At 43.5% G+C, this 17235-nt stretch overlaps 1 protein-coding gene across 3 annotated transcripts in view; it reads left to right on the forward strand.

Annotated features, from left to right (window-relative positions):
* The window catches only part of CRYBG3 (crystallin beta-gamma domain containing 3), an 89131-nt gene extending 73985 nt beyond the window's left edge, over positions 1-15146 (forward strand). For 2 of the 3 annotated variants that reach the window (XM_072327676.1, XM_072327684.1), the window contains 5 exons: positions 7250-7389; positions 10694-10817; positions 12826-12984; positions 13453-13612; positions 15015-15146. In XM_072327676.1, the coding sequence (XP_072183777.1) occupies positions 7250-7389; positions 10694-10817; positions 12826-12984; positions 13453-13612; positions 15015-15103 (672 nt within the window). In that variant the 3' untranslated portion in view covers positions 15104-15146. Of the gene's footprint in view, positions 1-7249; positions 7390-10693; positions 10818-12825; positions 12985-13452; positions 13613-15014 lie in introns of those variants that run through there. The other variant, XR_011902772.1, reaches the window with a different exon arrangement.
* The last annotated feature ends 2089 nt before the right edge of the window (positions 15147-17235 follow it).

Below are 17235 nucleotides of genomic sequence, written 5' to 3' on the forward strand. Positions count from 1 at the left end.
TACCAAGGGCCAAGCTCTGGGAGAAGTGTGTTTGGCAAGCTGTGTGTGCAAAGCTTACGCACATCTTCCTGTGCTTTGTATGTGGATTGCACCTCTGGTTCAGTTCCTTTCTTGCAAATAGGAGACCTTGTATTCCTCAAAGTGCTGGCACTTAGTACTGTAGAATGCTGTTGAACCACACCTGCTTTACAAAGAGAAATGCACTCATTGACCCCTAACACACTGTGTGTTAATTGTGCAGGACAATGTTCAGAAGCATTGTTTAGCACAGACGTGATATTAAGCACGCAGCAGTAAGTTTGGTCAGTGGTCAGAAACAGCCGTAGTTCATTCTGTGCATTGTCTGCCATGCACTATTGTTGGAACAGAGCCCTTTTAATTACAAGGTATTTCTGTTAGCTCGTTCAAGATAGCAGCAAATGCATTCCAAAGTGGAATTGTTGTATAGTGTTATTGAATTCTGCTGAGACATTGGAAAACACATCCATTGTTCATGTTTGACTACCAGCCCATTTTCAGTCCTAGAGTGTGTATCTATGATTGTATGAACGTGGTACCTCAGGCATATAGGGGAGAGTGTGCAGCCCTCTCCTGCTCTCCTTTAAGGCAGATATATTTGCTGCAAGTATTGCTGTTGGGAGCACTCTCACACTTGGGGGGAGCCATGCACTGCTTCAGTGTGTAAGGTTTCTGCATGTTGACTGGAAATAGAAGCCCATGGCACTGACAGGAAGGAAAAAATAATGCCCTTAGCAGTACAAAGGACTCCTAAGTCTCCTCATTACTGGCTCTTGAGAGGAGTTAGAGGTCTGTTGACCAGTCCAGCTATGTATTTGAGAAGTAGAATGTTTCAAATCATTCCTTGGGGTAGGACAAATCCGCTGCATAACGTGAGTGCATGGGATCTGGGTATTCCCTTTCTAATTTGCAAATTAACAGCATGGTTTCCATTGGAATTGTGCAGCTGAGTAAAGTTCCAGCCTGGGGATTTTAATTGCAGTGAGTGTGTGTAAGAATGTGGGCTCTTTGTGTGAAGCTGACTACAAAGTAGCTGTGAAACAGAGGGGTGAGCATAGGTCAGTAACACCTGCAGGGACGCCAATTGAGAATCAAAATTAGTTGTTTGTGTTACTCTTTCATCACATCGGTGCTCTTTTCTGGCCTGGTGGAAAAATACTGTGAGATATCAGTGGTATTTCTGGGGCCGTGTGAGGTAACAGTAAAGCCTTAGTCTGTATGAACCAGGCAGTAACTTCTTATTCTTAGAAAAGTAAAATGTTGTGTCTTTATTTTGCAATATTGCCAGAAATGTCATTTTTTTAGGAGCTGGGCTGTCTAACAAAGTGGGAAAAAATGTCATTCTAAATCACTGAGTTGGACCGATTAAAATCAAAGCGAACAAACAAAAACCCCACGACCCTTTCAAAGCAACACGAAATGGGTTTGGGTAGGAAAGCAGACTGGTGATTGTCTGATTTCTTACTGTTTTAGGTTGGCTAACTTGTAGCTCTTGGGGTTCTTATGGGTTCGTCACTGAAAAATGGAGTTCTTATCAGTTAGGTATGGCATGCTGCCCCCAGCCCCTCCACACATGCGTTCACTCTCCTCCAGTTCTCATGAAATTCAGATCGTCCTGATACCACTTTGGTTGTTTCCCCATTTATGCACTAGCATCATGTAGGAATTAAGCATGCTTTTGAGAACAATTGCAACCATTTTTTTGGAAAACCTATGGGTTATAACTTGCAAACAAGTTATACAGAAGGAAGAAAGCACTTCTATAGCACAGTAGTAAGAAAATAATATCTTTTGTTTTCAATATTCTGGGAAGAAAGACAGTGTTGTGGTACCTGTGTGTTAATCTAGATTGTAAGGTAAATAGTGATATGTTACGTAGCCTCTTCTCTTCTGAAAAGAGCTGCTTCTCAAAGTCCGAAGAGTCTTTAATTTACTGTTTCTAGGTGGGGGGAAAAAATGCTGGAAGATGTATCTTTTACTAACTAATTTCCTTCAGTGAACAGGCATTTACGTAGAAAACCCACTTAGATTGGTAGGATACATATCTATTTCATAGCACCAGGAACACTGGAGCTCGTGCAGCTTGTCTCTCCTTATCTCCCTTCATCTAAAACTTTGTTAAAGAGATGCTTGCTGATGAAATTTGCTGAATTATTGCCGATAACTGCTGTGCAGGAAGGTAAGAACATTACATAGGTTAAGAGTTGCTGCATTTGCAGCAGAGGTGTGGGTTTTCATGCTGGTGTCAGCAAGGACTGGCCTGATGTGCTGCCATGAATTCAGGAAAAGGAAAGTAGGGACCACGTGCCCAAAGGTGAGAGAGCACATGAAGTCATCTGGGCCCCTTATTGGGCTGTGGTTGCTTAGTGGGGCATTTGTCCATTGCTTGTTTCTCAAAGAGTTTTGGTGATGGAGAACCTTACAAGATGTTCTTAGGAAGTGAGGCTCACCTTTAGTTGCAGAGATGTTATTTTGTTAAACTCCCCATAGTTTGTAATGTGCCATTGCCAAGATAACAATGCACAGGATGGTTGCAGCTAGTAATTAGTTTTCTTTCTAAAACATTATCTTCATCCTTAAAGTTAAACCAGTCCCTTAGCTTGTCAAAATTCTAAATTCATTTGCTGAAAACAGAAATGAGATCTGGGTTGTAGGCCATACAATGCTTTTTCTTTCTTCTTTTCTTCTGAGGTTCTTTATTCTTTCTCTGATTAATCGTTACGTTTCCTATATTTCCATATTGCTTATCTTTAAGTTAAATACAGGTGTTAACTAATCTTCCCAGCATTCCTGTGAGGTAAATAAGCAAATCAGATGTGAAAAGTAATCAGTATTTCCCAGGGCCAGGCTATGAGTCATCTGGTGCAGCTGGGGCTGAACTGTGGGCGTTGCTGTCTCTTCCAGAGCGGTCTCATTTCCCTCAGCCAGGCATCCTTCCCACACCGAAGGGAGTAGCCAGCAGTGCAAAAACAGTTGTAAACAATAAACGAGTCAAGACTAAAAAGCAGAGATGTTTTCCAAGGATGCTGTAACATGGCTATTGAAGCTTCTCCAGTAAGACTCTGGCAAAGGCTGTTTGCATAGCTGCAGGTCAGCAGGGACCGTGATAGGTTTGCAGCCATGCTCTTTTTTTGCAACCCCGTGGATTTCTTTGGCTTTATTGGATTTTCTCATTTGAGTTTGCGAAATCTAAGTTTGCCAAAAAAGATGCATGAAAAAATATGTTGTGCTGGTAAATCTTTCTCAGTGGGATGATTAGTAATAATTTTTGTCAGAATTCATAATGAAAATTATCTATGCTTATCATACAGAAATGTGTGCAAATTCCTACATGCTCTTGGGCTTCAGTTGTAGCACTTTCACTTACCTTCTTTGTATCTCTACACTATTTTGTCTCCTTGAGTCAGTCACCAAAGCCGTACAGTGCAAAGGAAAGGCTTTGGAAAGGAAGCTCACCTTTCATTGATCTGTAATGCTTCCAGCTTGCTTTGCATTTTTTTTCTGAACTGAAAATGTACCATATTCTGTTCTGAACTGTGAAAAATTTGTGGTGCACAGCTTCTCTCCATTGAGTGAAGGTGGAAGTCAAAGAGGAAAGGCTGAGCTGAGCCAACCTGAGCTGCACGAGAGGCTTTTTCTGTGTCTGTCTCCATGGCTTAACTTTTCAGTCTCACGCTGTGGGGAGGGAGGAGAGCTTTCTCATTTTCCTTCCTTGCATTATGGGATATGTTAACCATAGACTGCCACACCTGTTAAGTAAAGAATATCATTGTACTTAACAGTTCGTAGGGGTGCTTGTACCTTGAGAACGCTGCATAAATACAACCTTCCTTAATCACTGGCCTCTTAAATCTTTTCAAGTTTCTTCTTCAGGACTGACACTGACATTAAAAATAGCAGAAACCAAACCTTCAAAACTTTATTGGTGTTGGTTTAAGCACGGCAGTTAGTTCCTTAATACACAAGATCAGATTAAATGAATTCTTTAGTGCGTTGTCATTCTTGCAGTTGGCGACCTTTCACCAAAGAATGGCATTTCAGATATTTTTCTTGAAATAACTGTGAAAAGAAGCTAATGTCACCTAGACATGAGAATGACTTGCCAGTGGAAGGTTAAGGTAGATGCCTCTATCTCATCTTTCAAAATCTGGGACTTGGGTCCACTTAAAGTAACGATCTAAGCTGAGGCTGTCTGTTTGTCTCCTCTTGTATCTTTTTGTCTCCAGCTGCCCTTCCTCTGGCCCTCGGAGAGCCCCATTCTTCTTTGATCCATCAGGATTTGGCCTTAGTGGAGTAAGCTGGTCCTGACAGTCTCACACTCCCCTATCGCTGATGGCTCTTCAGCCTGTAAATGAGTTAAAATGAACCTCAGCATCCTTCAAAGAAGGGTAACAAGCAACATGTCTCTGTGAGAAGCATAGTAGTGCAGCCTCAAAAGCTTTTTTTCTTTTTCTTTTTTACTGTTGATGGTTTCCATGGAGCTAAGAAAACAAAATCAGAGAGAAAAGCCAGGCCGAGTCACTGCTGCCAGCTGATGGTGTAAAACAGCGTATGTAAAGTGGGTAACCAGAGCACTGCTCTATATATGGTTATAAAAGCACGACAGGCTCAGTGCTTGAGACAGCAGCATGTTTTCTGTTTCTGTACTTCACATCTGTGCCAAGGTCAGTGAAGTCCTTTTAGGTCTCACTGGACAGAATGGCATCAATCCTCGCTATCAGTTCCCAGTGTGTCTCAGATGCTGTGTTTGCTGTGTACTGACAGACTGGGAGTCTGAAAAACCTGATGGCTTTCATGTGGCCATTAAAGTTCAAATTATCTCAGCCACGTGCAGTCATTTTAATGGACTCCACCCATTTGCTGTTCAGGTGCTTGACTTATAAATGGATAATGCTCACATAACTGTTCTGTCTGTCACAGCATCCCTGTCCTTAATAAATTGGATACTGCAAGAGCAAGATACCTGTAGGCTTTGGTAGCAGTGACTAGCAACAAGGATGCCACATGGTGCTTCCTATGCCTTGTGATGCATTTGTGTAAACTCTCCTTTTTGGATCGATTCTGCATGTGGCTTTTGCTCTCCACTCAGGTAAAAACCATTGCCAAGGGAGTTTTGGCTTTCTGCAGGCTGTAGTGTGATAGCAATGCCTTGCTCAGCAAAGCAACCTGAGAAGTAGCTACATGTACTCCATCTCTTGTTCTAGATTGCAGCGTAAGCCATAAAACACACCTCATCCACCAGAAAGCAGATGGGAAGAACAGATATTGCAAAATAAAGACAGTAATGAGTTTTCATCTCTTCCCGCTTTGTATGTAGCATTGGTTTTGTAGGACGTTAACGTTAAGAAAAAAAAAAATTCTTGCCAGGTGAATGATCCTTCTTTAACATTATTCATCCAGCGCCCTGTCCATGGCGTATAGCATGACTCACATGGGCTCTGCATTGGTCAGTGGAGGAAAGCAATTTCTCTGAGGCAGGATTTGAACAGCCACCTACATACCAAGTGCGCTGAGTCAGCACCAGTAAGTCTGTAAGAGCTTTGTAAGAATCACAGCTAAGCTTTTCAGATAATTCACTCAAATGCACGTGCTTCTTCAAACGTGGAAGTTATGTTCTCTTAATTAGAAAGTGTCATTCAGTATTTTTTCCATTCATTCCACCTGAGGCCATACCTTTGCTACAGAAGAAATTCTTCCCGTTGCAGTGAGCTGACTATCACAGGGTGACACCTCCAAAGAAAAAGGCATCTGATTGAAGCAGTCAGACCTACTGCATCTTCCTTTATCAAATGCATCAGGGTATAAATTGCAAAAATTGCTTATGATTTCAAGTTTAAAATGCTGAAAAACCATTTGAGTGTTCCTTGTATGAAGATGCTTGGCTAAACATGAGCCAGCAGTGCCACTGCCTATGTATCCAAGAAGTCCAATGGTATCCTGACTAGTGTAAATTGCTAACAGGAGCAGGGAAGTGAGGCTGCACCTCAAGTACTGTGTTCAGTTTTGGACCCCTCACTACAAGAAAGACATTGAGGCCCTGGAGCATGTCCAGAGAAGGGCAATGAAGTCGTGAGGGATCTGGAGCAGAAGTCTTATAGGAACCAGCCGAGGGAGCTGAGATTGTTCAGTATGGAGAAGAGGAGGCTGAGGGGAGACCTTATAGCTCCCTAGAACTGCCTGCAAGGAAGTTGTGGTGAGGTGGGAGTTGGCTTCTTCTCCCAGGTAACAGCAATAGGAAGGAATGGCTTCAAGTTGGGCCAGGGGAGGTTCAGGTTGGATGTTAGGGAAAAATTTCTTCTCCAAAAGCATGGTGAGGCAATGGCTGCCCAGGGAGGTGATGGACTCATCATCCCTGGAGGTGTGCTCAGGAAATGTTTGGATGTGGTTTAGTGGAGAAGTGTTTGTGATAGATGGATGGTTGGACTAGATGATCATGGAGATCTTTTCCAAACTTGGAGATTCTGTGATTCTAAGACATAGACTTTAAATGAGTTTCCCCTGCTTTTCTGCTGATCTTGCAGCTGTACCACAGTTACGCAAGCTGATCTTATTTTCATAAGAAGGTCTCTCTGCTGTAGAGAAAGGCATATGTGAAGTATGTTGCAAGTGTACATGAGGTTGATGTCTCTACTAAAAACATTAATTATTTTGCAGTTGTCAGAAGAAAATTTGGAATGTCTGTAAAAACATGGCAAGCTTTCTGTTCCATTCTGTTGCTTTTAACATATTTCAGTTTTCAGATCCCTAAGATGATTCCAGTGAACAAACCACCGAATAGCTAATGGCAATCTGCACACAGCAGTCTTGTGATTTGCCTCATTGCTTTGGTAGCAATCTGCCGCTCACCCTGAGAACTGCTGTAACCTGTGCCAGCTGTAAAGAAACAGGGTTTTTGAAAAGCAACCAAGAGTCTGATGATCCTGACCAGATCACAGGGAGATTTTTCAAATGCAAACAAAGGCTTCTTTGCATCTCTCTAAGTGGCTCGTTCTCTGCCTTGTGTCAATGGAGAATATACTTGGATGACAATGCCGCTGATAAATCCAGTATGTTTCAGGCATTTATGCTTTGTTGGGGGATGCACTTCTTCTTTCTTTGCATCTACATTTGCCAAGGGAGTGTGATCTCTAACCCTGAGGCAAGTGGGAATGAAACCGAAGTGGTAAAAAACATGCAACTGAAGTTAGACTGCTCCTTGTAAAACATTGCTTTTTTCTCCCCCCCTCACCAGGTTTTTGCTGAGCCCTCCCTCAGTCTGTTTGCTCTGGAGTGCTGCAAGGGCAGAGAACTGCACTTCAGCGAACCCGTCAACTCCGTTCTGAATGAAGACCTTCATTTTTATACTCAGTCTGTGTGGGTGAGAAGCGGATTGTAAGTATGGGAGAAATACCCTTGTTATTTGGGGGGAACTAATACTAAGCGTGTGTTTCCCAACAGCTGCTGCCTTTTTTCATAGGATGCGTTTTAGATTCTAACTTGTGAGATATTTCATAATCCTAAAATGGTTTTGAATGCTAGATCCACCTTTTGTACTGAGATTCAAAAAGAACAAGAGCTCTGGGCAGAGACTGCATTTCATCCCTGAAAGAACCATCCCTTTATCTCCACACATTAACAAACAGTAGAGCCTGTTGTTCAAGCCCAAAGTAAATCAGTAAATTCCTGACTCACAGGTAGAGCAAACTCAAACTGCCTTTGTTAACGGGCTGTAAAATACCAGCTGCAAACTGCAGTGATTTATTGTGAGCCACTGCAGTGGCTCAGTGGAGCCTGGCGTGCTGTTCAGCTGCCACAGAGGCAGTGACTTGTGAGAGCAGCTCGGGGCGGATGGGACAGCTGGAGCAATAATTTGCTTCTGCTTCTGTTTGTTTAACCCCCCTGTGACTGGGAACTAACACCTAGGCTCTTCTCTGTGAAAACCATCTGAAGTCTGCAGAAATGCTGTTCCATCCTCTTTCCCATCTCTCCCTTTCACCTTCTGGAGAAGCTCCCAGCACTCTGTCTCAGCCAAGTTTCAGGGCTGCACTTCAACAGCGAGAACAGAGAACTTGCTGCGTCTTGTAACTGGAGCTGACTGGAAAGCACTGTCCTTCAAATGTGACACGCATTTCCTCTGTACATTTTTTTTTAACCCTTTTCCCACCTCTCTCATTGCATCCACATACACGAGGCTGTCAATTTCTTGAGGGGTCTTACAGGATACAAAAAAAAACAGTGCCAAATTTGAACTAATTGGGTAGCAAACTAATGTGGACTATTTACTGCTTATGTACATTTCTGTTGTGATTTTTATGATGAATTTTTTGAATGCTCCACATCTGGTGCCCCTTAAGGTCAAAACTCTTCTACAGGTATCTGTGATAACACTGCTTGAGCACTCCTCTGATACTTAGAGATTGGTACAGAGCCTGAGCCTAATCAGCACATGCTTCCAGAGTAATCATCTGCTGTTGTTGCTTTAGAACTGTGCTATCGCTAAGGTTGGAGCAGGCCTTTTACAGCACCCAATCCGACCCCCAGCCCATCCCCACCATGCCCACTATCCGTGTCCCTCAGTGCCACATCCAGATGTTTCCTGAACACCTCCAGGGACACTGACTGCACCACCTCCCTGGGCAGCCTGTGCCACTGCGTCGCCACTCTTTTTGAGATGAAATGTTTCCTAATATCCAACCTGAGTCCTGTCACTGGTAAGTAGAAGAAGAGGTTGACTCCAACCTCACTATAAGGTGACTTGAGGCTCACCATGACAGTGGCAAGCAGCTGCAGTTTGAGGCTGAAAGCAACACATACGCATTCCTGGGTGCTGGTCTACAGGAGGAAAGGCTGTCACTGGGAGTAACACCTGACTTATTCCAGTTGGGAAATATTTCTGTAGAGGTGTTACGATCTATAGTGTATCATACAAGGGAATGTCTTTGTATAAGCTGTCTCTGCCTTCTCAACAGGTGTGCAGCTGTGGAAATTAATGGCTTTGTCTGTGGAGTTGCTTGTTAAGGAGAAGGTTGAGGGCTTTGGGACTGCACGGTAAAAAAGCATATGAAAGCACGTGAAATGTACCAGCCCTTTCCCCATCTTCCAGTTTGTTTCTGAGCTTTGCAGCCGGATGAGCTGTTTCCATCCTTGCAGAGTTGGGGCAGAATAAATACTTGCCTGGCTGGACTTCCTCTGAGCTCCCTGTGATGCTCCCCAGGAAGTAGGACTCCACAGCCAGTCCTCATCCTTCACTACAGATAGGTAGCTGAAGGACTAAGGGTGTGATGGGATTGCGGGAAGTCTATGGGATGTCCTAGAACACTGCCTTATCTGTTAGTTCAATAGGCGGATTGAGAGGGGTTTTGGGCTCCTTGCCCCAAAGCCTACTGTCAGCCTTAGGCAGATGGCAAAGTAAGATTTATGCATATTGCAATGGCTTCTTGCTGCCATTCCACCTCAGTGAGAGAAAGCGCGAGTCTGGGGTGTGCTTAGGTGAAAGGGGCTGTGGTGCTCCAGGGTCTGAGAAAGGTGTCATGATGTGGAGGCTACTGTTTGTATGAAAGCCCTGATGAGCTCTATCTGTGTCACCAGATATGTGGCAGCATAAGCACATGCTTTGGCAACATAAACCAATCTCATATGAAACTGTTCAGTATTCCGAGAAAACTGTTAAAAGCAGATTTTCAGTGGCTTCACAGAAAGCATCACAAGAAAAAAGACAGAAATGTGTTGTAAGTATAAAGGACCTGCAGTGATTGTCAGTGCTGCTCCGAATATCTGCTGTTTGAAAAAACAGCGATATAACCTCACAACGGGACGCCTCACTGTTGGACCATTTCAGTTCCATTGGAGCTCCTTCCAAGCAAGGCTGTCTGTCTGCTCCCCCAGACAGTCAGGAGGGGGGAAGTGCACTACAGGTGCTGCAAAGCAGCACTGCTTGTGGGTAGGTTTCTTGCTGACTTGATACAAAGCGTGCAGCCGTCCCTCTTGTTCTTGGCAGCTGACTTTGTAAAACAGGTAACTGGGGAAACCAGTATTTGCTTTGTGTTCGGATGAGTTAACAAGTCAAACATTTAGGTTCACTGTCTGACCAACAATGTCCTGTTGATTGAAACAAAGCTGATCTGTGATCCTGAGGCTGCCTTTGTCAGCAGCGACACATCAGCTACTGAGCAGATGTCCAGATAACAAGGGATCTGTATGTGCTGGTCCTTGAACTCTGCGTTAAAGGTTTCAGCCATGTTCACGTTCGGATGTATTCACTGCAGTGAAGTCTGTTACAGCAGTTTACGGGGTTTGAAGTAAATATTTCTTATGTATATTTGTATTCTGGATAAGTGGAATAGCTTTAGCTGTTAAAAAAGAAAACAAAGCCTGTGGCTTCTGAAGTTCCTAATGCCTGCTCACTGCAGCCAGCTTTATTCCCATCTGCGTTCATGCAGAGATTGTCAAATCTGTGGGAAAAGCTTGGGGGGAACTTCTAAGTTTGAGCTAGGGGAAAAAAAAGCATCTTAATTTAGACAAAACAATCAGACCGCTAAAATGAGCGCTGTCCTGGAGAGCAGTAATACAGCTTTGATGGCGTCCCTGCTGCGGGGAGGTCAGGGGGCTTTCAAGAGCACAGTCCTGAACGGCAGCCTGCAATGTAGTTTTGCTGTAGTTAACGTGAAGTCTTCTGTGTTCTTCTTTCTGTATCCAGGTGGATTGCATACGAAGGATGTCATTTTTTAGGAAAGCAGATCCTGTTGGAGCCCGGTGAGATTTCCAACTGGAATGAATACAGTGGCTGGAAAGTAATTGGCTCCCTTCGTCCAGTGAAGCAGGTACTGTAAGAGTCTGTGAAGACAACTTGTTTTAGACCGGGCTTAGTGTAAACTACCCAAGTATAATGCTGCACATAGTACTCCTTCAATCAGGCCAGATGATGACAGCCAGAAGGACATACTGAGAGGTTACTGAAGCAGAAAATTCTTCCACTGGCAGTTATTGAGATCTATATTAGGCTCCTAAAGGGAAATTATTCCTTGCTTCTCAGAGCCAAGCATTAGCATGTTCTCTAGATGCTCTATTTTTACATTTGCCATATAGAAATGAGAAAACCAATTCTATATTGGCTTCTTTTGTGATTGACATAAATGGAAGCAAGGACAAGTTGTTCTGTGCTATAGCCTGGACTTCCAAAAGAAGCAAAGCTTACGCTGTCCCACCAGGTTTTCTCTCCCTACCTCACGCCAAGTAATGTCAGTGTCATATTCTGCCCCTCTGCCCTTCCAAGGTGCATCAGGTAATAAACGCAGGAGAGCTCTGCTGTGTGTGTGAACCTTGCCACACACATCTGTCCTGGGAGAGGGGATGATAGCAATGAGACTGGAAGGGAATGTGAGCAGTAACTCTGCTGGAAGAGTTTCCATTAGTTCTGCTGCTCACAGAATAGCTTGTCTACACTTAGTGACAAATGCTGCTTTAGTTTTTAGATTCAAATGGGGACGTGTTGCACTGAACAACGGGATCATTTTCAGCAATAGGTTTGCTTTATAGGCTTCCCCTATAAAGGAAGGGAATTGTTAAAATGATTTATTAATCTAGGAAGCTTACAATTCCCTGCAGTTCTATGGAAGAGGTAACCAGCAAAGGATCCCATTTTGGCTCTGTTTTTGCAAATAATATGTGCTGATCTTAAAGTTCTCTCTTCAGCCACAAATACAAAGAGCTTTTGTGTTTGGTAGCATCCCTTTTTGTATTGCAACAGTGAGTAGCGTTCTAGGTAGTACCTTGTGTATTTTGCTGGGGATTTTGGGCATTTGGAGCTTGTTTGTATTTGAAATCCCGCAGGCTGAGAGCTTCCTTGAGTTTGTGCAGTCAGCTCATTGTGCCTCAATGCTTCTGTGGCATATGGGTGTTTTTTAAGACTGGAATAATTCTACCAACCTGCACCACTTTATATTTCCTCCTCCCTTCTGTGTCGAGTCTGCTGGTGCAACAGGTAGTGCAAGAAAAATCTGAACACTTGAAACTCGCGTCTCAAGATGGGACGCAACAGTTTAACTCGGTGACTTTGTAGGTTAGGGTTAGGGTTAACCCTCTCTTCCTTGTAAGGAACAACTATATGATATATTTATTAATATGCATTTGTTCATGGATGCTTGGTAGGAGAGAGGCTTTGCTGCCTCTTAACATGGGCTTTGTTTTATTATGGAAAAAAGGAGGTTCACAACTCCCAGAAGAAAAACTATTTTAAATTGGTACCTGGCGGGAGCTGCCCTTCACTTTCCTCTATTGTTTGCTCCACAATGAGTGAATAATGGAGGAAAAACTCAAACCCTGTAGTAGCCATACAGAGCAGCCTTATTTTTTGAGTAAGCTGTGTAAGCAGTGATGCCAGCTGAGTACCATTGTCTGTGCATGTTCAAGAGCAAAGGTGAAACTTCCGTGCCACATATTCCAGTTCATGGTGTTGAATTTGCTGGATATGCAACTCAGCAAGTTCTGCATTCAGAAAATGAAAAGCTTGTGGATTATAGCCCATTTACTGGCCTTGGAGTGAAAGAAATGTGAACTAAAGCCATTTGCATATCACAGGGATTAGTTCTATAGAGATAAATACATTACAGTATACCCTCTCTGCTGTTGCTGCTTACAGCTGTCTGTTTATATGTGAGAAACGTTTAGCTCTCTCTTACATGCACATTCACTTCAACTAAAAATAGTATTTAACATCATCATCTGGAACTGGGAGTGCAGCACTTTAGAAGGATGATCTAAGATGGAGACCTTCTCCCATCAGCTCTTGCAGTCTGTGTGATATGTCTCTCTTCCTTCGCACCATTCCAGCCAGCAGTGTACCTCCGAATCAGGAACCGAGCCCAAGGCAAATACCTGACAGTAGCTGGAAGTCCAGCGGATGTAAGAGCAACATCGGTGTGCGTGTCTCCATACAACAGCAAGGATACCCAGATCTGGTACTACTGTCGTGGGCTCTTCAAATCCAAGGTGAGTTTCCAGATGCTGGAGTGTGTTATTTCACCTGGATTTCCACAAGAACACAATTTGCTGTGTAGATTCCCCCATTAACACCAGAATCACTTTTGGCCTTTCCTGTGTGTCTCGAACCAAAACTCCTGTAGGCCACGTGTTCCTGCTGTGTATGGACAGATTCACTCTGTCTGCTTTGGCAAGCTGGATGGACAGCTTTTCACAGCTGGCACTGATGCTCCTGAAAGAAGGAACCTGGTTTTCTCAAAGTTTTATTACCTTTGAAGAATTAGGAATTTCTCTGAAAGGGAATATATGAAGAGCTTATGTGATGGAGTGATCGGTCAACTGATGAATAATCTGCTCCAAGCTTAGTTGCCACAGTGGTTACTGTAGTGCACTCAGTAGTGCCTGGAACAGAACCAAGTCAGACACAAAAACAAGGCTTTGTGGTGGCTTGATCTCATTTGTCTTCTTGCTTCTCAGGTTAACGATGCCTGTCTGGATGTCATTGGTGGCAGAGATGTGCCAGGGGCTAAAGTCGCGCTCTGGGCAGAACATGGGAAGGAGAGGCAGAAGTGGAGACTCAATGAGGACGGAACCATCAGTTCATACCTCAGTGACCAACTGGTGCTTGATATTAAAGGTATTTTAAAAACAAGCAAAGCAGAACAACAAAAAACCATTCACATGTTCTAAATGTAGCATTCCTGCTCATCTGTACCTAAGTGCTGAATCTCCTCCATCATCTTACTAGTTTTATATTCAGCTACTTGGCAGGGGGGACAAGAAACAGTCTATGGAGAGCCGTATTCTTATATCCCGGAGGCTTATAAAGTAGTGCTAAGAAAGAGCAAGAAATGGCGTTACAGAAGACAAAATAGGGAGGGAAAAGCAAATGAGAGAATAAATGTGCCTCAACAAGAGAAATACTCACTCCTCATGTTTTCAGACTTGTTCAAACTCCCGTTGCTTGAGTCCTCATCCTGCTGACCAACTATGCCAGAACCACCTATGAAGAGAAATCCCAAATGCTAGTACTGCTGGCAGTTCTTACAGTAAGAAAGCTGTGCTGCTTGGGTTACTGCACAACCTGATGTTGCACAGGGATGAGTTGAGAGAACTTGGCTTGTTTAGCTTGGAGAAGAGAAGGCTCTGGGGAGACCTCCATGTGGCCTTCCGGTACTTGAAGAGAGCATATAAACAGGAGGGGGAGCAGCTGTTTACAAGGGTGGACAGTGATAGGACAAGGGGGAATAGTTTTAAACTGAGACAGGGGAGGTTTAGGTTAGATATTAGGAGGAAGTTTTTCACACAGGGTGGTGATGCACTCGAACAAGTTGCCCAAGGAGGTTGTGGATGCCCCATCTCTGGAGGCATTCAAGGCCAGGCTGAATGTGGCTCTGTGCAGCCTGGCCTGGTGGTTGGTGACCCTGCACATAGCAGGGGGGTTGAAACTGGATGATCTTTGTGGTCCTGTTCAACCCAGGCCATTTATGGTTCTACTTTAAAGGAGAGTGGGGAGTACCATTTGATTGCTCTTTAAAGCACAAATTTCTTTCAGTGAATTTTTATTTATGGCATGATATAAAAAGGCATCATTACTTCTATGCTGCATGCGTTCCAAGGAGACAAAGTTTAAGGACTTAGTAATTCTGGGGTTGAAGTGAGTATTCAATGCTAACTAATCTCCCAGATCTGTCATTCTGTGTGTTTTCACTGTAGTAATACGTAAGTTAAAAATACACCCACGCAGACACAGTGGGAACGGAGGATCTGCTAAAGCAAAGTGCCTTTAGCAGTCACGCTTCTGTGCATAAAGGTACGCTGGGGACTCTGCTTCTGAACTAACAGAGCTCCTCGGGGCTTCAGCTGACAAATGAGTTTGAAGGAGACGAACAGCAGCAGAAGTGCAAACACTGCCCCATCCCTCACAGAATTTCTCTCAGCTCATTTTCCTACTTAGCGGCTCTTTGCAAAGATTCTGTTGAGGCTCCCTGCCTTTGTTTTCAAATTGTTTGCCCTCACGAGTTTGCTTTATTTTTCAGGGGGAAATTACTACGACAAGAATCACATCATTATGAATGAGCCAGATGAGGACAAACGTTCACAAAAATGGGATATTGAGATACTGTGAGTAAAACCCACCACAGAGCTGGGCCTTACGTGGTTTCTCAACACCTGGAGGCAAAAAGAAAGCTACTACTGAAGTCACGCACCACTGGAACCTTACGCAGTAAATCCTGTCTTCCTTCACTCAAAGCACCAACTCCTAAACCGGCTGAATTTGCACAGACCTGGAGGATGGGAGGTTGAGCTCACATCTTTCCCCCGGGGAACTGAATTATGAGCTGAGCCTTTGGAGGCCCCTGCTATGAAAGTTAATGTTAGTCTTCATCTGGAGTCTTAAAGTAGATGCAGAAGGCTAACAAAAGCTTTGCAGGACACGAACTGCAAGGGATAACATGGGAAAGGCTCTTAAAGAAATTCTATTTCCTTTCTCTCAAAAAGCGATGAAAGCCCATTCTTCCAAGGGAAACAGTTGAGGCTCAAAGTGAAACTGAATCTCAACCCATACCTCTTGCTAAAGTGCAATTTATTTTGTTCAAGAGACACATTTGAATGGAACTTCCAGCTCAGTGCACGAAATGGGGCAATAAGACAGCCTGACTTTTCCATCCCTTGTGTTACAGGTAGGCCCTAGTCTTATTTGTTTCAGCAATACCAAATTTCCAAGTTTAGGAACTTCTTTTGCAGACCTGTGGGCTGTTTCCAACCCCTGAAACGATGAGTTATCTGTGAAGATGGCCTTTAACATGCAGGCTTAGATGCATCTAGCCAGAGTATAAGCTATCATGGGATCAGGTTAGGTTTCTAAAAGACTGACTGAATTTAGAGCAGTAATGATTTTGCTCTAGCTGTATTTTGTTGTCATGTAAATAGAGTAGTTTAATACAATGTAATTCAGTCTTCAATCCATGTCTTCCTTCAGAAGATAACTCACTAGCACTAACTGGTGCTAGCAGCCAGCATTCCGCCCTGCTTCGTGTCAGGAACAGCAACTGCATGTAAAGGTCATTCTGGCTCATCAGTGTCTCCCTCTTAGCCCGAAGGATGAGGAGTTGTTAGACCAGTGATGACCAGCCCAACGTGCTGACGGTTTCTCCAGTGTCAGCAAGATACACCAGCCCTCGCTTAAGGAAGGTAGAGCACAATACCTTACTGCACTGCAGCTGGCTTGAAAAAGAACACCTTCCTCATACAAGACTGACACAGAGGAGGAACCGCAGCCACCCATAGGGCTGCTAACAGCTGAAGCGTGCTCCTCAGCTCACTGCTATCTTCATTAGATTTGTGTCACTCAATGAATCCACTTCATGGAATAGATAATATTTTCTTTCCTTCTATGTTTATTCAGGGTATGGTGTTTCTATTTCAGGAGTTAAGCTAAGGAACTTTAGTTTCCAAAAGCAGTTAAGTGTTCCTGTGCACTTAAACAGGATTTCACCTTAAAGAGAAACACGTAGCCCTGTTTGCCACAGAAATAAAATATATGGATGTCTATTTTTGTACAAAATTGAGTTCTATGATGTACTATTTAAAAATAATTAAAACAAAAAAATACCTGTGTACTTGCACTTCCTATTTTGCATTCTAAAGCTATCAGAAATCTGCTGTTATGGAACTCCACGTGTATGTATATATTTCTACAACGAAAGCACCTGTCCTGCTTTTTTAATGTAAATCAGTGTATCAAGCGGTCTCCATGTGACTCCCTTTCCACGTGCGATTTCAAAGCCTGGCTGGAAGGTTCTGGTCTTTCAGGCTGAGAGCACCTAAATCACATGGAGTCCCAGTGCTTCATAACCAAGTAAATCAGGCCTTTGTACTTCAGAGATCTTCCATGTAAAATGCCAAGCATGTATATTTTAATTGTATAAAAGTTTTTAGGAGGAACCTTTTGCTTGTCCGATTTCTTCTTTGCCAGCAGATCCCAAGTACGTACCTGGAAAGCACTAATATTCAAATGGCCAAGAAAGGGAAGTATGTAGATTCAGCAAAACACAATGCTGCTACGTGTAGATCTTAAAGGATCCAAATACGTGCAACACTCCCATCAGAATCCACTCAAAGGAGACGCGAAGATCCTTTTTCTAGGAGTAGCGCTAATCTGGCAATTAGAGGCAAGCTAAGCTGTCCCACTGTTATATTCCTGAGCAGCTCACCTGTTGTTGAGACACCCACTTACCCACAGCAGTAAGGGAACTA

This window comes from Excalfactoria chinensis, chromosome 1 (assembly GCF_039878825.1).
Source record: "Excalfactoria chinensis isolate bCotChi1 chromosome 1, bCotChi1.hap2, whole genome shotgun sequence".
Classification (NCBI taxonomy): domain Eukaryota; kingdom Metazoa; phylum Chordata; class Aves; order Galliformes; family Phasianidae; genus Excalfactoria; species Excalfactoria chinensis.